The sequence below is a fragment of the Euprymna scolopes genome, chromosome 18, assembly GCF_053919585.1.
Source record: "Euprymna scolopes isolate OS-2025 chromosome 18, ASM5391958v1, whole genome shotgun sequence".
NCBI lineage: Eukaryota > Metazoa > Mollusca > Cephalopoda > Sepiida > Sepiolidae > Euprymna > Euprymna scolopes.
The window spans coordinates 4,485,513-4,508,866 of NC_136499.1; the positions used below are offsets into that span (position 1 = coordinate 4,485,513).

The following is a 23,354-nucleotide window of genomic DNA, read 5'->3' on the forward strand; positions in this document are numbered from 1 at the left end:
AGAATGATATGCAATAAAATTCTGTTTTAAACTTAGAAAAAATGCTACAAAAACATATGGAATACTTCAGACAGATTTTGGACCAAATTGCATGAATCTAGCATCAGTTTTTAAGTGGTATAAGAGATTCAAGGAAGGCAGGGAGTCTGTGAGAGGTGATAAGAGGTGTGGGATAAGTAAGGAAGTCAGAACACCAGAGTTAATTGATCAAATAAAGAATTTCATGGATAAGGATTGTCGTATATCTAGAGACAATAAGTGCACAGTTTTGATCTCAGTGTGGGAACTGTAACATAATTATTCATGAAGAACTGAAGATGCAGAAGGTTTGAGTGAACTTTGTCCCAAGGGTACTCAGAGAAGATCAGAAAGAAAGATGTTGTCATGGCAACAAGATGTGCATCAAGACAATTCCTCACCCTCCCTAAAGTCCAAACCTTGCTCCCTGTGACTTTTGGTTATTCCCTAAGCTAAAGGAAAACCTTAGATGTTTTTATTATGAAACAATTGAAGACATGAAAGAGTGTGTGACGAGGGTCATTGACACGCGCACACAAGAGGACTTCCATGGGGCTTCCAGAAGTTGTTGGAACAGTACAACAAGTGCATTGCAGCCAGAGGAGATTACTTTGAAGGGGCCTAGTGTTTCATGTGTGTAATATCAATAAAAGTGCCTATATGAAAAAAGTCTGGAAACTTATTTAAGACACCTCGAAATAATCAATAGGATGACATTTTTTAATATATAATTAATAGGGTACATTTATCATTCAAGCATGGTAGTGTTTGAATATATGGTTACGTGGCAGTTTCAATCATTTACAACTGCTTTAAAACTTTACAATTCACTCATTTTTCGACCAAATTTCAAACAATTATTACAGTTTATAGATTACCTTCTCAGCTATATTGTGAAAAATTCTTTTTTTAATTTTCGTTCAGTAAAACAAAAGTTATGAATTTTCTGCTGTTCAAAATCATAAAAATATGTAAGGAGGTGAGCGACGCTTTTTATGACTGGTTTCCATAGTAACCACATCGCTTCAGCGACTACTGTTGCTACTAATTTGAAAAGAAAAGTAACAAGTGAAACAGAGAGAATGAAAGGGAGATAATTGGGTGGATTTTATTGAAAGCAGACGAGTACCATACATTGTTTTTACATATGTGTTTATGGGGGGGGGGCAAAAAAATAAGACTGAAATTAAACAAAGAACAAATGAATTTATTGGAAGCCTGGAAACATCATGGATTACAATAGAAAAATGCGAGCATGAAAAGTAATATGGTTAAGCTTAAACATGGAAAAGTAAAGGACTAGTTGTTAAAACTGGAAAAGAAAAGGACAAGATATTCTAGTAAAAATTATAATAAATGTATAACTTAAAATATTGTAGCATTAAGAATTTTTTTTTAATTTAATTTATAACATTATATAATATTATAAATTAAATTTTTAAAAAATTCTTAATGCTGCAATATTTTAAGTTATACATTTATTTTTTACTAGAATATCTTGTCCTTTTCTTTTCTAGTTTTAACAACTAGTCCTTTACTTTACTATGTTTAAGCTTAACCATATTACTTTTCATGCTTACATTTTTCTATTGTAATCAGTATATAATTAATAGGATGACATTTATAAATAGACTAGCGAGGGGTATCCGGCGTTGCCCGGGTGTTTGGAGGTGTGTGTGGAAACTCTGGGGGTGGGAGGGTTAAAAAAATAAAAAGTAAGTATGAGGATCGTACCCGAACCGTTGAGGCAAAGTTGTAAATTAAAGTGTGAAAAAAAAAAAAACGTGCGACGTTAACCATTGCCCCACCACGAGATGCTAACGGAAACACATTTGAATTTATTTAATTACTTGGATTTGGCAGGTGCCCGTTTTAACGAGTTAATGAAGTCAAGTTTGACTGCGGCATTTTTATTTTCCCAAGATGTTATAGGAAAAAGACTAACCCACATGCGGCGAGTGACAAATGTTGAATATTTATCTTCCCGAAATCGAGCAAATTAAATAGACAGGCAAGCTTCGTTGTTTATACATTTTCGCTTTTATATTTATAGATAATTAGTAAAGAAACTACTAAAGATATTTAGTCAAAGTCAATTATTACATTTTTTATTTAAAAACTATATTAGAAATGTGAATGTCTACAAATCAAATAAGAAAAATGTATTTTTACATGTTTCCATTCATCTGCGATGTTGAACTTTCAAATAGTTTCATCACTAAACACTTCGATATGTCCAATCATTTCTACAAAAGATTGTTCATCCTACTTAAGATTTACATTGCTTAGAACACAAATCTTGATGAAACATCTTAAGAATATGCTTTTGAGATTTGTGTAATCTCACATTTGTTTAAAAAAAAAAAAAAAAAATTGAAAAATAAATTGAAAATGTCTGTTTATCCATAAAAAAAAAAAAAAAAAAATGAACGTACCTCTTTTGGTAATGTGGTGACATTGTTGATGCAGGACGCTTTTAGCACATTTGAAGAACCACAAAGTGAAATGTTGAAACCATGATAATATTGTGTGCCAGCAGATGTGAAAAGATGGCCGCCGGTTACATGTTCAAAACTAGAAGGAAAGACAAAGAAAAAACATAAAACATCAGTTTTTTTGTAAATGGATATTCCTGGCTTGTTTCCTCTTCTGATGAGGAGCATTTAGCTTCGAAATACCATGACTTATAGAGGTACTTTTTCCTTATTGATCTGATGATGCAATAAAGTTTTATTTAATTTTGCATTTTCATCTTTTAATTCTTATATTAATTGCTCAGCTTAACTGCACAGACCTTTTACTGTTTTGATATTTTGCTTAAAGATTATTTGTATCTTTGTTGATTGCATTTATTACATTATCTATCTATATATATATATATATATATATATATATATATATATATATATATATATATAATCTAGCAATAAAGATTTGAATATTAAAATGTGAAATTTAAGAAAGTGAAAAAAAGCATATTTTTTCTTTAAAATAAATTTACTTTTAAAGATATGAAGCAAACTTTAAACTCAATTCGAATTTCTAATGATATTAAAACAAAAACGTGTTGTCCTATCTTTTATAACATTGGCACATGAGCTGTGCATTTTCACTTGAAGATACTTACATTTTAACATCTCATGGACTACTCATAGAATTTTTTATATCTCTAAAGAAAAAAATGAATAAAACGGCACTTGACAAAGACCTGACTAGTTTGAAAGCTTGCTTTACATCTAAAAAGTTAAATAAAAGTTTATTTTAAATTGGCAAAAAAGCACATATCGTTTTTAGTTTTCTTAAAGTTAACGTTAATATTCAACTTCATAACATATGCGTATGAAACAAGGTAAAAAGAAATACAAAGAAAAAAATAAAAATAAAAAAATAATATTAATATTTCATTAATTTTTATTCAAATATTTAATCTTACCCAGAAAGTTTTTTAAAGTTGAAATCTCTGTTATTGATAGTGTCCGTATACATACAGTCCGAGACACATTGATGTCCGCCCAAAGCTTGCAACCCTGGGCCACATGGTTTACAAGATTCAATCCCCCAAGCATCACCTGCATGGACAACGGTATTTGGAGGGCAAGGAGTACACTTGGTGGTATTTACAGCAATATATTGACCGTCAGGACATGGAACACAACTGCAACAGGAATACAAGAGATAATAAAATGCAAATTTCATTTTCAGCAGATAAAAATACTAAAACATTAACTGGAGAAATCTATATATTTGTTTTTCTGTCTGTTCCACTTTGTCTCAAACTACTTGTCTGATCTGACTGAAATTTTGTATAAACCTTTTTTATGATAAGGTACAGTGAACTAAGTATTAAGGTATCTATTTGATGTGAAGTTAGGGGTTAATAGGAATAAATAGGGATTAGTATTTAATGCAAAAATTAGCAAAAAATTAACCATATTCAATTTAGCATAAAACACTTATTCTAAGTCAATGAATTTTTGCTGTTTTTAATTTTTGCTAAAAAGTCTATTTTATATTGAGCATGAATAACATTCCTTTTAAAATGTTAATATAAAACAAAATTTGCTTCATTTAACAATCTTTGATAAGTAAATATGATTCTGATTATTATGCTATGGGTTTATCATACACAAGAAATATTTAAAATTAGTTTTTTATATTTATGAGATTAAAATTTTCTCATATTTTGGAAAAGGTTTTGCTAATTGCTATCATCTTTTACATAAGAGGAAAGTTGAATTTAAGTCATAATTTTCAAGAAAAGATAACTGAATCAGATTAAATCATGCTCAAGTTTTCAAAATGGCTGCCAATCAGTTCTATTCACAAGCTACAAATATTTAAAATCTTAAAAATAAAAATGAAATGTTTTCTTTAAAATTTAAACTATTACTCATTTTTTCTTTTCAATTGTCTTATTTTTTTCTAGCTGAATTTTAAAATTCTAATCGTCCCTTCAAGTGTAATTGTTTGAATCTCTCTTGCACTTGGTACACCGGGTATATATGCCAGGTAGTTTCTAAAATTCTTTTTCATGCGTCTGATTGCTCTTATAATTAGTGGATTGACAAAGATCTTGCTAAGATTCCAGCTTCTCTTCATGTCGTACAGAAGACCTTCATATTTCGTTATTTTTTCCTTCTCAGCTCTGTTTTACTTAGCATCATTAGGAACACTAACTTCTACAAAGGTTGCTTCTTACTCTTTTATAAAAGAACAAATGTGCTTAACAAAAACATCTGAACTTAACAAATATCAAAAAAGCTAAACACATCTATTTCAATCTATTTTGCACTCATTAACCTGTAGGGATTGTTTTGAAGATCGACAAAGTCTTGTTTTAGATTTTGAAAAAAAATTGTTTTATTTGTAGTGGAAAAATAATTCATTTGGCAAAAAATAAAACTATTGTATTTCATTTGCCATATAAGAAAAATAATTTTAAAAAATGAAATAAGTTCAACTGTTCTGTTCTTGGACAGGAGAAAGGATAAATGACTTATGAATGGTTTGTGGCAGATCAACCCTTTTGGTGTGATTTAGTTTTTTATGTTTGTATGCTTCAAATTTTTCATATCTTTTAATATCTACAGATAAATTTGTTTTATATTTGACAAATCGTCATACATTTTATAAATTTATTTTATAAAAAGTCATAAATTATATAAATTTATTTTATATTTTATAAAAAGTCATATTTTATAAAAAGTCATATTTTATGAAAAGACATTTATATATATATAAAAGCGAAAATGTATGTATGTATGTTCACTTTTTGTGTATGTCTGCAAAAGGCTTTTTTCGTCGGCCTTCTCGCTCAACTCGCTTCTTAAAACTTTTTATATCACGTCTAAATGATAATATCTACAACTTAAGAACAGAGGTCGCATCTGTATTTAATTTGCCCGACTTTCACGCGCTATTTTTTCCAGATATTTCGATCGCCACGTGTTTCTTCCGTTTTTCAGTATAAAACAAGCGAAAACTGGCTTGCAGCCATGCCATGTTTCAGGGTTAAACATCACGTGACTTAAGTTTTATAAACATTAAATTAAGATGCTTTTCATTCTGCTTCTCTTGTGGCCGAGATGGTTAGGTCCCAGGGTTTTTTTTCCATTTTGTTTTCACCTCCATGTCAAAGGTTCAGGGTTCAAGCCTACTTTTCTACTAAAACTTTTTTTTCCTTTTACATCTCCAAACACCCGACCAACGTTTTTTTTTTAAACAGGGTTGTTTTGATCACACCACCCCACCAACACACCACCTACAGATACCCGGGCCATGCCGAGTACCCCACACTAATATTTTATAAAAAGACATTTTATAATAAGACATATTTTATAAAAGTCATACGTTTTATAAATAGTCTTATATTTCATAAATATTCATATATTTTATAAAAAAGTCATATTTTATAAAAAAAAGTCATATTTTATAAAAAAAAGTCATATTTTATAAAAAAAAGTCATATTTTATAAAAAAAAGTCATATTTTATAAAAAAAAGTCATATTTTATAAAAAAAGTCATATTTTATAAAAAAAGTCATATTTCATAAAAAAAGTCATATTTCATAAAAAAAAGTCATATTTTATAAAAAAAAGTCATATTTTATAAAAAAAAGTCATATTTTATAAAAAAAAGTCATATTTTATAAAAAAAAGTCATATTTTATAAAAAAAAGTCATATTTTATAAAAAAGTCATATTTTATAAAAAAAGTCATATTTTATAAAAAAAAAGTCATATTTTATAAAAAAAAGTCATATTTTATAAAAAAAAGTCATATTTTATAAAAAAGTCATATTTTATAAAAAAAAGTCATATTTTATAAAAAAAAGTCATATTTTATAAAAAAAAGTCATATTTTATAAAAAAGTCATATTTTATAAAAAAGTCATATTTTATAAAAAAAGTCATATTTTATAAAAAAGTCATATTTTATAAAAAAGTCATATTTTATAAAAAAAAGTCATATTTTATAAATAGTCTTTAAATGATCGATCCTACTTGATTCGACAAGTACTACTACTCAACGTTTAAGGATTGGGTTAGAGGTAAAATGGCAAGAACACGATGTTGTTCAAGGGTGTCTGAGACAGTTTAGCATCATGCTTGGCATCAGAATAATATTTTTAGTTATTTGTTTTTGCAATCAGTGATTATTTGTTCACAAATTGTCAAAAAAAAGTTTTCTCACCATCATTGCTGTAAGAGGATTCAGATTAACAGGTTATGTATTGAGGAAGTTCAGACAGCAAATCGAGAGAGAGGTCGTAAGAGGAGAAAGTTGGGAGATGACAAAGGGGTGGCATAGGATAAGTATGCAAAAGTGGATGCAAAAAAAAAAAAAAAAGATATAGTTGTAGACATTGAACGACACACAAAATGAGGATTGAATGAATTTAATTTTCAAATCGTTTTTTGCTGAACTTTATTGTGTGATTGAGCCTCACAAAGAAACTGTTAAGAAATTGAAAAAGATGGCTGACATAATGCCCACTCTAAATGTTGGAGATTTTTATGCCCCATTCTCATTTGAAACATAGGGTGATAGTAAAGAAGAACAGGTAGGATCTTGCGATAAAGGAGTGGAGATGCATGGCAATAAGTGCCCATGATTGGCATGCGCCCACTGTAGGGAAGCAATGGCACACAAACCTGGAAGCCTTCTGATACAAAACTAATACAAGTATGCAATTTGAGACACTTGTGAGTCTGAAAAAAAGACAAAGTTTTTGTTCAGCACAAGTTTTTCAGTTTTGGATGTTGCCTCGTTCATTTGTGAGTTTATTGTTGATCAAAAAAAAAAAAAGAAGAAAAGGACTGTTGCTGCTTAGATGAAAAAGCGAACATTTCACCATATGAAAAAAAGAGCACAAAATAATCCAACTTCAGTGCATGTTTTGTTCTCATCTAAAAAAAAAATTATGCGACTGAAATAGGAATTCCCTAAAAATATCCTTAAGTCATGAAAAATTATAGACAATCTTTCAATTCTTTAATACCATGTTTACATCATTATAATATTCATATCAAAAATATTTATACATAAATATTTCATTATATATTAATATTTATACAAATTATTATTTATACATGATTATTTCATTATATATTAATATTTATATATTAAACTTAATATTTATACATTAATATTTCATTGTATATCAATATTTATATATTAAACTTAATATTTATACATTAATATTTCATTATATATTAATATTTATATAAAAGATTTTTTTTAAAGATCAATTTAATATTTTGTGACAAGTGAAAGTTCGAATATCGACACTTACCCATCTTGTCTTGTCCCAATTGGACATTTCTGACAGCTGCCAGCTCCGCCGGTAATTGTATTCGTGAGTTCAATGGAGTAAATGCGAGCTGAGTCGGTGATGTACATTTGTCCAATATCACGTCCTTTCTCGGTAATCCACTGAGAGTGCATGAAAATCCAGCTGAACTTTGTGGTCCCATTACGCATAATAGGAAAGCTAATAAAATAAAAGAAATAAAGATTGAGAATCGTTAAAACTTTGTGCAATTTGAATTTTATAAAAATAAAATCCGTTCATTCAAAAAAACCTAAAATACTGATCTGCATGCCGCAATAGAATTTACTTAGTTTAACCAAATTTACTTTTTAATATTTGCTTATTCACTGTTATTAGATTATGCTGGGGTAACATCGGGTTACCTTGCTGATAGCTGATTAAGAAAATCGACTATTATTATGAAAAAGTTGAATGTTAAATAAACATTATTAGTATTTTGTTAGCCGTTGTGTAGAAAAAAGATTGTCAGAATTGTGTACACATCTTTTTTTTGTTTGATTGTTTTTATAAATTGAAATGAACTTATTAGAATATTTGATGCCAAAGAAATATCAAACAAATAAAAATTGATAAAATATCCTCAAAGCTATTCTCAATATTTATCCATAAAGGATAAAAATTGGTATTTTAAAAATAGGTTTTCAGTGTGCTTGTTTTCTTAAAAATAAAAATGAGATTCTACTTTTTTTATTTTTATTTTTTTAGGTGATTATATACAAACAACCTGAAAAGTAGTGAAAAATACATGATTCAGACTTTAGAATGGGGGATAATTTTTGCATATATATTTTATATAAAATGATCACCCACTTCTGAACCATTACTTTCAAACTAGATAGCGTTTTTAAAGACATTTTCATGGGTAATCATTTTACATTAAATTTATATGCTTAGGTGATCCTTCACTCTAAAAGCTGAAATATTGCTGCTTTAGATTTTTAAAAGAATTTTTTACCATGCTACTTAAAAAAAATAAAATCTTATGCTTTTTTTTACATTTCAGAATTTTTAGAGATGGGGATTGACAATTCATATTAATTGAATTATTGGACTACTATTCTCATCTTAAGTGTTATTTTCACGTTTTGGATAATGTAACCTTTGTCTTCTTCAAATGTATCTTGTTAAACTCAAGAATGTACACAAAATTTCAAATTGAACTTTTTATTTAATATGTGGGGATAGCATGCTCTCATTATGTCAGCCAGGTAGAAGTCCTAAGTAATTTGCAATTATACTCCGAGTATCACCCAAACGGAGGATTGAACCTTCAACCTCCAGAAAGTGTCACAACTGAATTTTAACAAATACTTATCAGTTAAACCACAAACAATGCTTTTTTTTATTTAGTAAATTAGCAAAGGTTGCATCAGTAAATTTTTATTTTTTTCATCCATTATGTCATTAAATCAAGAATTCAGTTAGTGTTTTTTAGTAATTTTTAATTGTTATTTTACAAAACTTTTAAACTATTTAATCTTTTTCCCATAAAATATAGCTATATCTATCACAGGCAAAAATACTAATAAGTTTCTGATAAAAAAAGCACAGATAACTAAAATGAAGAGAAAAAACTGAGATTGTTTATGGCATATCAACTATTTACAGATTATTTAATACCAAATAAAATTGTCAAAAATAATTCCATAGGTTGGATAATTATTTAACACATTGCTCCTAGAAAACACACCCAAACTAGGAATAAACTCTGCATAGAGTTGCAGTGGCCCCAATGAAAAGGAGAAAAATGAACTTTATATGGGTCCACATTTACAATTTTGTCACTATAAAACATAAAAAGATCTAATAAAATGAATTTATCAAAATTTGGTAAATAATGGGACTTACACAAAACTTTGTTTCTGTTGCGTACCAAACCATTTCTTAACAACATTTGGTCGCGATGATTGATGATCCTGAACAAAAAAAAAAGAATTCATTAATTTTTGAAGTTTTTATAGATTTGAAAACTGGAATGTTCCAAATTTCAAAAAATCAGGATTTTTTTGTTTTTGTGGTAGAACATTTCAAATATAATGTTTATATGTGAACACATCAAAAACGGTGCCCAAAAATACTTTTAACTAAAACTTAAAAACTTATCACTAGGTGGTCAGAAAGTGAGTGCTCATTTTACATTAAATTTATGTAGAAAAGTGATCCTCACTTTCTAAAAAGCAATTTTTTCATATAATGAAAACTATTTCTGTGTGTCACTTTCAAATGTTATATTCATTTTCAGCACTCCCGAAAACTTGTAAAAGTCGTCATTGTAAAAGTTTTTTGGGAGTTGAAAAGAATCTTGACATTGACCATATATATATATATATATTAAATTGTGCATTAAGAGGAAATAGATTAGTGAACAATGCAAATAAAGGACATCATTTTTCAATGTGTGACATTTCAATAAAATCAGAAAAAGATGCTAAAAAACTTATAGTTTCAGTTACAGACACCAAATCTTTCTTATAATAGTTCTAAAATTGTCAAGATTAACTTAAGAAAAAAAAAAAAAAAAAAAAAAAAAAAAAAGAGAGAGAATATAAAAAATCTTACCACCATAAAATAAAGATAACATTGACCAGAACAATTTGTCTCAAACACAAAGGTCAGCTGGCTAAGCTTCACTTCTTTGTCCAAAATTACGGCTTCATTGCCACGGAAACCAGGTACCTCCATTACCAACAGCAAATATCCTAACTCACCGGGGCCATACTGTGTACGGACATACTCTTTTGCAGGCATCCAGCCCGAATTTGTGACACATTCTTTTTCTGAAAAGTAAAATACGTTGATGTAGTACAACAAAATTGAGTTGTTTCCCTTGGATTGGCAACGAGATATTTTTTTGGAGCATTTGAAATAAAATAAAAACACAAGTACGCATTTAACGTGTTATGTCCAAAAATTATAAAATACAATCGAGAAGATCTGCTAGAATTAATTTTTACAACAACAAAAAAAAAGGAGAAAAACATTATCTATCATTTAGTCATGATGAAATAGCGAAAGTCAACAAAATAAGGGAGATAAGTCAGTTTGTCATATGGAATTTACTATACCAATAAAACTGCATTATTCAATAAATCTTTCTTTTTTTTTGCAATTATTTTTCTATAGGATCATTTTATTTTATATATATTTTTTTTAAGTTTTTCTAATTTCGGCATGACACACAATTACGTAAAAGTACTTTTACTTAAAATGCAGGGTTTTTTGTTTTTTTAGATATCCACTAATAATGCACAAGCACGTACATTTCTGAATTGTGCGAATAGTAAGTTTTTTCTTTTGTGATGTGGCAAATAAATAGGACCACAATTGAGAAGTTAAGATGAAGAAGCATATAAACGTTTTATAATGGTATAACTTTTCATGGAGTTCACTTAACCAATTTTGTGTCCAAGAGAAGATATTATTTAGTGAATGTCTTCTATATGATTATTTATCTTTACTCATATTGTGATTAGTTACTAATTTTGTTTTTTAAGAGTCAATGTATGAGTGCACTGAGAGAGAAAAAAAGGATGCAAACATTTGAATATGAATTTGTTTACCTTCAAAATTGAAACAATGAGAAGTAACATTTGGTGGCATTGAGTTCCACCATTTGTAAGTATATCCAATCTGAGGTGATGTTGATACGGGACATTTCTCACAGGGAGAAGCACCATCGGAATATTCATCATTTTTACAAAACTGGCATCCAATACCAGGAGTAAGCATCATGCCAGGGTTACACTGCGGACATCGTTCCATTTTGCCAGGGGCTGGAAGGTTCTTAGCTCCGGGCATATCGGTACGGCAACGTTTCGGCTTCATCCAAAGATATTTGGTTTGAGTCTATAGAATGGAAAAAACGTGTAAAATTTGACCAGATTTGAATTTGAACATTTAAATAAGAATGTCAGAAAAACAAATATATTTCATGGTTGGAAGGTTTTCATTTACACCGGAAAATTGATTGCAAAGATTTGTGGATGAATTAAAAGATTTGCTAATTGAATAACATTTTCTTTTAAATAAGATTTCTACGATGGAGTATTGGTTAATTTTGATTTTTAATAATTAAAAAAAAAATAGAACCCATGGCATAGTGGATAAAGTATTGGTAAAATTCAGTTGTAAGGTTACACTCCTCTGAAGGTTGAAGGTTCAATCCTCAGTGCAGACGGCACTCAAAATATAATTGCAAATTATTTAGGGCTTCTACCCAATCATGGCTGACAGAACAAGAGCATAATTTCCTCATAAATTAAACAAAGGGTTTCGCGCAAATTCCAGAGTTTGACAGAAAGACTTGTTTTTAATTCTTTAGTGGTGAACTCGTATTATAGATTCGAGTTGGGAACATGACACAAACTTCCTCAGATTTTGATATCAATTTATCACCAGCACATATATTAAATATTAGGCATATGCTGGAGAGGGTAGGGCAAATCCAAAGACACTTTGATATTTTGATATGTAAATCTAATATTACATTATGGCAACTACGAAATGAAATTCTTTAAAATTCCTTATTTAGAAATTCTTTAGAAAGTGATTCTTGCCACTTTTATAGTTTTAAAAATATCTTTAAAAATGCCTGAAAAAATGTCAATGCTATTAATCTCATTTATTCACAGTTCAATATGTAATGAAGGCTAAAGGGTTTGTAAAAGTACCTCTCTGTCTACCATTAGTCTCTCATTCTTAGACATGGTCCAAACGAGTCTCATATCTAATAGGTCCCACACTATCAACCAAGCTCCAATCCATGTCCCATCACTGCAATGTTGCATTCCTGTGTCTGTTTTACAAATACATTTTTGAAGAGCTTTGCCACATGCTTGAAAACAAAACTCTGTTCCAGTCTTGTGTCACCACACGTGTGATCTTTAAAACAAAGGCATTCCAACATTACAAATGATATGTAAAGAGATTATTATTTTTATTATTATCATTATTTTTATTATTATCATTATTTTTATTATTATCATTATTTTATTATTATTTTTATTATTATTATTATTATTTTTATTATTATTATTATTTTTAGTTATGCAGGAAGAATGTCTTCAGAGATATGTCACAGTTTATGAATGTTCAAATGGAATCAACACAGAATAAATAATGACAGTGACTGTTAACAAATGGTTCACGAGTCATGCTTTGTAAAGTGTAGATATGATTCACCAGTTACAGAATATTTGGTAGGATTGGCATGACTTTTAGGCTCAGTGGAATCCCATATGACAAGGAACGAAATTCAACTGAATTGGCAAAAAACATAATTGCTATCAAGGGAAATTGTGGTAAAAATTTATATGGAAGAAGACACAGTGAGGTATCAGCTGTTTAATTTTGATTTGAATTACTACATTTATTATCTCACTTGAAAGTCTATTCCAAGATTCAGGGATTCTGATTGAAAAAGCGTCTCTCCTTTGGTTCAGATGAAATCAGAGGTAAAATATTTTCTTCTAGTGTCTGCGTACACCTCTTTCTGGTGTAGGAATGAATAATAAGTCTGAGGTATATCATAATACACATTGATGAGATTTTAGGCCAAATTGATATCACTGTGTAATCATTATCCTCAAGGGAGAAAAGGTTAAATTTTTTGAATCGGCTTCCATAATGCAGATCTGATAGACCCTTCATCATCCGAGTAGTCAGTCTTTGAATTCTCCTCAGATGCTGGATATCACATATTAGATATGATGCAGAGACAATACTCTAACAGCAATCTGATGAGAGAAACATAAAGAGGGAGAAACATTACAGGAGTAAGTTTGCCAAAAGAACATCGAATGAGAAATAGAATGGTTAGCATCCTGAATGCAATGTTGAGATGGCTTAAAGGACAAGTCGACCAGAAGGCCATTTGTCTCATTCACCCCGATTGAGATATGATTGGTTAGTTTGACATGCAACAATAGGAAAAATTTTAGGTTGATTTTCAGTTGCAGTTAAACTTTAATGAAAACAATTATAATTAAAAGTTTACAGAGATATAAATGCTTCAACACAATTTAAAAAATTACATTTTTTTTTGAGTGTTAAAAAATCTTTAACATTTCAATTTTAAAATTTGTATAAAATAAACAAAATATTTCCTTACTTGTCCACCTTTGTCACAAGGCATCTGATATTCATAATAATCCATTTCAGTACAGGGATGTTTCTTTTTACATGAACTAGATTCGCGTGCTGAAAAAAAAAATGAACATAAAATTAACCATGTGAATTTTCAAAAAAAAATTTTTTAAGTTTAAAAATCAATATTTCATTTGCTGACTATTTTAAAGTACTTGAACAAAAAATGGGGGTTATTTTTACAAAACAGTTTCTTTTTGAAGGTCTGGCAAAGTCTTACCAGTGTCATACTGAGGAAAAGTTACTTCTGATTAATACTTACGTAATTCCAGTTTATTTTTTAATGCTACATAACAAAAAAAATTATTCTTTTTCAAACTGGTTTCATTTTTAATAAAATATTTAATATCATTTAAATATACTTTGAAATGCTTTTTTTTTAATTTCAAAGCAAAGATTATTTTTCATGCAAACTTTTAAAATATGTTTTTATTATATAAAACCATTCTGAAAATTTTTTTTCAAAGTAACGACTAAAAAAGTATGTTAACATTTTATTAAAAATAAAACCATTTTGAAATAGAATCATTTCAACGTAAAGACTAGTTTTTTATGTAGAGTTTTAAAATTTGAAAATAGAGTCATTTCAAAGTAAAAACTAGTTATTTTTATGTAGAGTTATAAAATTAAACTTGAATTTAAATAACTATTAATCAAAAGGATTTTTCTTCAGTATAACACCGGAAAAAATTGGTAAGATTTACACTAAAAAGCAGAAGTTGAAAAGAAACTGTAATAGTAAAAATAACCAAAATAAGATCTATTTTCTTTTGCTGGTTCAAAGGTAAAAAATCATTTAATTTCTCACTTTAAAAAAATGTTGACAATGTGTGTCTTATAGCAGGATATGTGCAATGTTTTGTGATGGATTTAATTGTGACTTGTGCTATACAAGATTTACAGTGAGTTGGTTAAATTGAAAATGGCAGAGTTTAGCATCTGTCACATATGTTCACAGTTGACTATGATAAATTTTTATCTCATGAGAAATTTGTTTTCATATCCAGATTAATATTCATATGCTCTAAAATTAATAAAATTTCTTGATTAGGTGTCGATCAACAGAAACGAAAACAGATTTTTCAGTTTTGTTTACATTTTTATGCAACAAATTTCGATATCATAAAAATAATTTATAAAGCAATAAAATAAAAACACATTAATTGATGCAAATGTTTAACAAATTTTGATTGATTTTTGACATTGATTGACTCAAGAAAAACAAAAAATTGTTCTTAGGTCGAGTTGTTGGCGACTATACTGGCACCGTTAGTGATGTTGATGGAGAATAGAAAATGAGTATTGGATTTATTTTTGGCAATCTTGTAATTCTCGATCTCAACCCTTTCATTCTTTAGTTTTCCCATTGCATGAACGATGTTTCTGACAAAGGGGGAAGAACTGCTGTTTTCTAGGTCAACTGAGTGGGTTGTATTCTCTCATAACAGTCATCATTAAACTACTAATCTATCCATCTCATTAACTTTTATCCTCTAATGGTTTTTGGCCTTGATAAGTAGTAACTCATTAGTTAAATAATTAAAGCAAAACTATCACAATCAGCCAAAGAGATAAAAGTGATGGAGTGCATTATCATATGAACTTCAGTTTGTGCAGATGACTGCTAACCTCAGTTTGTGCAGATGAATGCTAACCCCAGTTCGTGCAGATGAATGCTAACCCCAGTTCGTGCAGATGAGTGCTAACCCCAGTTCGTGCAGATGACTGCTAACCTCAGTTGATGCAGATGACTGCTAACCTCAGTTGATGCAGATGACTGCTAACCTCAGTTTGTGCAGATGAATGCTAACCCCAGTTCGTGCAGATGAATGCTAACCCCAGTTCGTGCAGATGAGTGCTAACCCCAGTTCGTGCAGATGACTGCTAACCTCAGTTGATGCAGATGACTGCTCACCTCAGTTGATGCAGATGACTGCTAACCTCAGTTGATGCAGATGACTGCTAACCTCAGTTGATGCAGATGACTGCTAACCTCAGTTGATGCAGATGACTGCTAACCTCAGTTGATGCAGATGACTGCTAACCTCAGTTGATGCAGATGACTGCTAACCTCAGTTGATGCAAATGATTGTCTCAAATCAAAGCAGACATGTATTAATACAGCTTAGAAAATGAGTCGACATTTTTTTCAAATTGAAAGATGCTTATTCTGGACTTAATTTATTGTCTCTTAACTATTGTCATTTCTCTACAAAGAAAGGGAGTAGTTGAGAGAAAGTTTTATTAGTGCTGTGGAAGCGTCCTTAATTTTATTTGGCATTGTTAGTAGTGCTCTGAAGGTTTCTTTTATTTTTCCATTCTTCACATAAAAAAAAACAGAATTTTTCTTTGATCAGTGGGGTGAAAAACTTTACACTAATACCTACTATTTAGTTTTTTTTATAATGCTGGGTAGCCATGCTTGTATTTAAATAAGAGTAAAACATTACGATGAACGAACAATAAACCTGAAGAAGATCAAAGGGTACATCTGTCAAAATGTAGTCGAAAAGTAAATAGCAACAGTAACAAGTGTAATAAAAAAAAAGAAAAGAAAATATTTAAAAATTTACCATTTGTTGCCATGTAATCATTAAAATTATTATTTGGTGCATTTAAATTTTTTGAAAATATAAAATATTGATTTTCTACAATCAAATCCGAAACAATGAACAAAGGCATTTTCTTTATTCTGCTTCCTCTTTTTCACAAAAAAAGACATAATGAGTCTTTATTTTATCAATGTTTTTAGCAGATGCTCTACATTTGTATAAACAATATCGCCTGAAGAGGTCTCTAGTTACTTCTAACTGGCTGACCAAAACATGCTCATGAATGTGTAGTGACATATTAAAGTTTTGTAAAAACAAATAAAAAGTATATTTGGCCCTACTTTAGTATTGGTCACTCTTGTATTAACCTTGTTAAAACGTCATTGGTCGCTGAAAAATATTAACCTGGAATTATATATATATGATTAAAAACAATATAAAACTAAATCAGAAGACGCATGGTTTACAGCAAAAGAAAATCATACATGCAACAGAATATAAAGGTGTAAGCAACTCTTTTCAGTTATCAAGTGATAGAGTTGTACTTAGTAAAAATGATTGCAATGTTTTTATCACACCCTCCATAAGTATCTTGTTAAACAGGAAAACAAATGCTTTAAACCAACAGTTGGGTTAATGATAAAATGTGTTATCGTCTAAAGAATGCAAATGTAGACAAACTTGATTCAACAAAACTTAATTCGACAAAATAGTTAAGCGCAGATGTAGGTTAACCGACAAGATTTATGAAAATGGTGGATCTCACCTCCACATTTTGACACTTGAAAATAATCTTATCACCTCCTTGAAAAACTAAACAAATATACACAAAAAATTAATACTTTTTTTAACGTTACATTTGATAATTAATCTGGAGTTACTTTAAAGCCTTATTTATGCGAGGGGAAACGAAATGTAAGATTATATATATATTATACAAAAATGACTAGAAAATCATTTTATGAATCCTTTACCATGCACTGTTTGCAAACTTGGATGCACATAAGTTCTATTACAGATATTAAACACTCTCAGTTATAAATATAGCAATTGATATGTGTGTAGGGGATATCCAATATGTTACAAAAATAAAGAGCTTTATTCATTGCATATGACATTTCGGTATATTACATTCTTCAGATTTGTAAAAGCTTGGATAAAAAGAAAAGCTCAAAAAGATTTTCTTTTACTTTTGATTTATTTTCATAACATACTGTTGGATATCTCGCACACACATCAATTGCTATATTTATAGGTGAGAATGTTCAATGTCTGTAATATTACTTAATATACATACCCAGCAGGCAAAAAATTTAAATAGAAACAGAAATATAACTTGGTTTACTCCACCATCAAATAAAAATATAAAGACAAATGTAGGGAACAAATGCTTCCCAACGCTGAATAAACTACAAAAAATATTTAAAGATTCATTTAAACAGATACAGTTGCATAGAAAACATCCTACAAATAATAAAAGCACAAATGGATATATAGCAAAAACCCGCATGTAACTGTAAAACAATATCTAACTGCCTTTAAATGGAAAATGCCTACAAGCAAGTATGGTACATAAAGTCACCATAAGAACTAAAGACAAAGTACAGAAATAGATTGGAATGATAGTGAAAACTTCAAAACAAAATAATTATGAACTCAAAAGCTTTTTGAAAAACAAAGATATGCACAGTATAAAACTGTTCATACATGGATTCAAACTAAAATGTTAAAATTACATTAAAAAAAAATCAGAACAAAATGGCACTAACTTATCATAATTCTAGCTAACTCACTTTTCAATAAAAGTTTGAACATAAAATGATCACTATTTGATTTTTGTAAGTTTTTAGCACAAACATCCTGTATACAAATGCCATTTCAAAAGAGAGAAAGTTAATTTTTATAGAAAACTTTCATAGAAAACTCATTCCAGATCTAAAAATTGAACAGTAAGTTTTTCCAATGATTTTTAATAATCTAAGTATTTGGGGTTCAATCGATATAATATTACAAGTTATGCACTGAAACAATTATATATATATTTTATTTTAAAAAACCTGTGAAAAAATCCTTGGAAAAATATAAACTCCAGGGGATTATTTTATGCTAATTTTATACGTACACTGAAATCATATCTAAAAATTGAACAAATTGATTAAAAAAAATTATAAACTGCACATTTGGTACTTAATGGATAGTAATCCAAATATTTTAAATTGAATAAACATCTAAGAGTAGTTGACCTGGATAAGGTATACATTTGCCAAAATATCAAGTTAACAAGAGACTAGTTTTGTCATTTGTGATTATCACGGATTTCCTGGAGGATTGCAAATCCAGGTTACTGACATACAAAAAAAAAAGTAGGCAGGGAGAGAAAAGGACAGAGTCAACATGAAAACAATTTTTTTTATTTTAGATATAATGGCTTTACTGTTGATTTGGATCATGTTTGTTGCAGATATTTGAGTCTTACCTGTTTAACAGATGGTCGAACAGTAGCACTTATGGGTGTGGATAACACCCCATTTGATGTTGAAACTACATTCTGCTACCCGGACGACATCATGATTATGAATATGCTATCACTACTCACTGTCATGTTACTCGAGGAAGGTTCGAAAACTGCTGTCAATCTTTACATGTTTTTCAGGAATTGGAAAAAGTCTTTTTAGCCTGTATACATTCCAACATTTTGCACAACAATGCAGGCCTCAAAGTCTTCCAATTTGCAACAACTTCCGCATAATGACCATGCCAGAATCAGCAAAGTTGCACGACAGCAAAGTAGAGAAAATAATTTCTGTTAGCCACGCATTTATCACGAGCTTTGTATTGGTCGGATTTTGGATGCCTTATGTGTTCAGCATCTGAGGCTTGTCTGTATATATACATTATGCCACCTGCATCCACTAAATAACATATATGGATACGCCGGGCATGAGAGTCCATGAAAAGACCAATAAAAACTTGGCTTAAGTGCATACAAATTTGACTGTTTGCAATATAATTGGTTATTCAACCTATCAATCATACCACATGGAAGGCAGGCATGAGATGTTGTCTGGTATTGCTCATTCTGAAGCCTGAGACACTCAGCTATTTAAATTTAAATACTAAACTTAATGTTTATGATATTTATATTAATGGCTTATCATAATAATTAACAATTATGATTATAATGATGCCTCACCGTAATATTAACACATGACGATGATGGCTTATAATAAATATTAACACTTGTGACAATGATGAAATTTGCATTTTCTTGTTTATGTCCATTCATTTTGACAAAAAAATTTTTTTTAAAAAGGATTAAAAACTCACTGGAATATTCTGTTTTTTCATCACATTTTTCACATTTGGAAGCTCCCCGCTGAGAATAAGTATTTTCAGGGCATTCCTGACAATAAGATGCACCAACACGATCACTAAATGTCCCATTGCGACATTTTGTGCACTCAGAAGAGAATGCAACACCTAAAAAAAAGAAAAGCTCAAAATAGTTACAAATTTCACGCAGAAAAAAAAATACTCACAAAAATATAGATAACGATTCCAACTCAATAAAAGAAATTTTTTTTTCTTTCGTAAAATTGTAAATTAATTATTAAAAGAGTCTTGGAAAAGGATCGTTTTTTGGGGTTTTTTTCTCAATCATTTCATTTCTTTTTTTAAAAGCGTGTTTTTATATTATTTCTGTACTTGGCACAAGAATAATATTTCTTCAGAGGAATTCTCCAAAGCAGCTCATCACACTTCCTTTGCTCTTTAAGATGACAGACTTCTGACGACAATCACAAAGAAATTCAATTTATCTTAAATCATCATTTTAAAGATAATCTTTGCTGTTTCTTGTCATAACATTGAAAGAAAAATCACACATTACATTTGTGGGAACATTAATATAGAAGGCAACCTTTTTCTCCTAAAGTTATACAACCATGTTTATAATGAACTGTGTCATCTACATGTTCATGTAATTGTGTGTATTGTCTGCATAATGCATATATATATGCCTGTCTATATAAATATGTGCTTACATATCTGTTCATTGTGTCTTGTATTGTCTAGAGGATGTGTGTGTGTGTATATATATGTGTCAATGTTCATCAAGTAGGTGGTTGTGTGAGTGTTTACACATGAAATCGGGCAGTTGACAACTGGATAATAAAATACTTAAGTGACAAATAAACATCTTTGTCTGCTTGGCAGCAGACAAAGGAAGAACATACCTTCTTCATAGTCACACTACATCGGATAAAAATATGCATACCTTCCAAGTCGCAACTCTTTGAAAGGCTGTTCTAAAATGGAAGACACTTTCCCTCCACAGAACTGTTGACGACCAATTTATGATTTATATTTTACACTTATTTTCATGGTTGAGTGCTCTCAAAGTGCACACCTTTTTCTCTTTTGTGTCTTACATTTTCTCTTGTTAGTCAATCGAAATACGTCCACGACTGATCTGACAACTCTTCAACCTAACTCTAACTCACAGGCTCTCTCTGTGTGCCCAACTCTCCGACTTGGTTCTAACTGGTTTGTCATCAAAATCTTTTCTTTGTTAGTTCGACTTTTTTGACGTCACATAACGAGGTCAGTTCTTTTGATAACGAAATTCTATTAGTTTATGTTTCTAAAATTCCTAAATCTTTCATTACAAATATCTAACTGTAAATATGTCCTTCCTTACATTGTTTTGCTACTGAAACATTTTTCCCAATACATTCCTTTTGCTATCAAAATATTTTCTATTAACTAAACATTGACAATCACAACCACTTTCATTTCAATTAGGTCATCCAGCATTTTCCGGAATACCAATATTCAACACTAAGGGCATGCAGCCAAACAATTTTGACCTGATCTCTTAAAAGTTTCTTCACCTTCCGATGTGGGATCATGTTCTTTTATGTACAAACTGGTTATGTTGTTGAGAGACTAGAAATTGCTTGTAAGTGTTTTCTTTCTTACTGACAAGCAAAAGGGGTGCATTTCTTCTTAAATCAGTAAGCCATCTTTTTTTTTAACAAACAACTGGGCTGAAGAAAAGAAAGTCTTACTCTTATCAAATGAAAAAGATTTGATCTTAGTTGATAATGATGGTTTTAATAATAGTAAATAAACATAGAATATTTTTAAAAGTCTGATAGAGCTTAACATCTTTGGTGGTGGTGGTAGTGGGGAGTATTGATTTAAAAGCAAATAGTCATCAGAGAATCAAACAGAGTTAATATCAGGCGAGTTTGAATTAAATGTACATTTTTCATTGATTTAACAATGTTTCGGTCAATCTAACCCTCGATCTTCTTCAGGTGTATCTTTCAAAACTTAGAAATTCTTACACTGAACTTGGGAGCCGTTATACAATTTCAAGCTGAATCCTTTATACAAGAAATGGAAACATGGCAGATTGACGGATTGATGATCCCATTCATAGATGTGAGGATTCATCTAAATCTCTACTATTATAGAAAAGTCACTTTTTGTGTGTGTGAGAGAGAGAGAGAGAGTTCCTCATAGGTTCTGGACTGAGACTATCTTTTGCAAATTTCACACAAAGCTAATGTATATGGCAGTGTTCTTACGTATCTTTTCTACAGAAATTCATCTGATGAAAATCGAAAAAATCTAATCCTAAAAATACTCTTTCTTTCTTATAGATAAAAAAGAAGAATTTACACTAGCTAAGGGAGATAAAATCTCAGCAAATTATTTCTTAAAAAAAAAATAACAGAATTATTAACACCTGGAAATATAGCTCAGTGGTAGAGCATTCAACTGCAGATCAAAAATGATCGCTTGTTCAAGCCCGGATATACCTCATCATTTTATTTTAATTTTTTCTCATTAATGAGTTCAATTTACTATAAAAGAGGTACCATTTAAAATCACCACAAATCATTTCTTTTTTTCCATATTTTAAAACTAGACATTAATCAGAAGTAACTTTTCCAGGGCATTCATCGTCAAGCCAAATATCAGCTGACTTGATATTGTATACAAAAAGAGACGGAATTTGATGAACGACAAAATCATTATTTTTTAAACATTTTTTGCAAATTAGTCAACCTGGCAAATTATTCCTCGTAATATATAATATTCAGTAGAGGATTGTATACTAATACATACGCAATCTGAATAAATTAAAATATCATGTTTAAGCGTATTGTACGACCGGGCAATGCTGGGTGTCCAGCTAGTTTGATTATAATTCAAAGATGAGATTCTGTTATTACTAACATGTTTTGAACAATTTTCCTAATTTTGGTTTTAATGTTTCACTGACTGTATCCTACGTTTTTGACAAAAACAATGAAAGAAGGCCGAAGAGTGAAGGGTTGAAACATTGTGAAAATAGCAACAACAACCAAAATGAAGAAAATCTTTTGTTTGAAAACATGAAAATAAAACAAGGTTAACTGCCACATTACGAAATCCCTTTGAGGAATTTCTCTACTCTATCGTTATTCTCATGGAAGATGCTTGACTGAGCTCCAATCTCTGGTTCATTCTTGTAAGACATTCGCAGCAAGAACTCTTCTTCTTACAAAAATAAAAAAGAACTTTCCTTTCTTCCTACATGTGTCTAGCATCAGGCAAAATTTTCATGAAAAGAAAGGACTTCCTGTGTGTGGAACACATTATCATGGGACTGTTTCTTTGCAAACTCAATATGGTTATCTCCAAATTCAATTTCACCAAATACTTGCCATAAACAGTCAAATTTTCTTCATTCCTTTCACCATTTTTATTTCTCTCATAATATTCATCATCATTCCACTGGCAATCCATTTAC

General features: G+C 29.9%; 1 protein-coding gene across 1 annotated transcript in view; it reads right to left on the reverse strand.

Annotated features, from left to right (window-relative positions):
• LOC145297487 (endosome/lysosome-associated apoptosis and autophagy regulator family member 2-like) overlaps window positions 1-23,354 on the reverse strand; it is a 305,309-nt gene that overhangs the window by 55,732 nt on the left and 226,223 nt on the right. The window contains exons 7-14 of the mRNA XM_080143369.1: window positions 19,877-20,029; window positions 13,963-14,051; window positions 11,414-11,699; window positions 10,413-10,630; window positions 9,702-9,769; window positions 7,815-8,012; window positions 3,452-3,673; window positions 2,454-2,592 (exon numbers count right to left, since the gene is read on the reverse strand). Coding sequence (XP_079999495.1) covers window positions 2,454-2,592; window positions 3,452-3,673; window positions 7,815-8,012; window positions 9,702-9,769; window positions 10,413-10,630; window positions 11,414-11,699; window positions 13,963-14,051; window positions 19,877-20,029 — 1,373 coding nt within the window. The remainder of the gene's footprint in view (window positions 1-2,453; window positions 2,593-3,451; window positions 3,674-7,814; window positions 8,013-9,701; window positions 9,770-10,412; window positions 10,631-11,413; window positions 11,700-13,962; window positions 14,052-19,876; window positions 20,030-23,354) is intronic.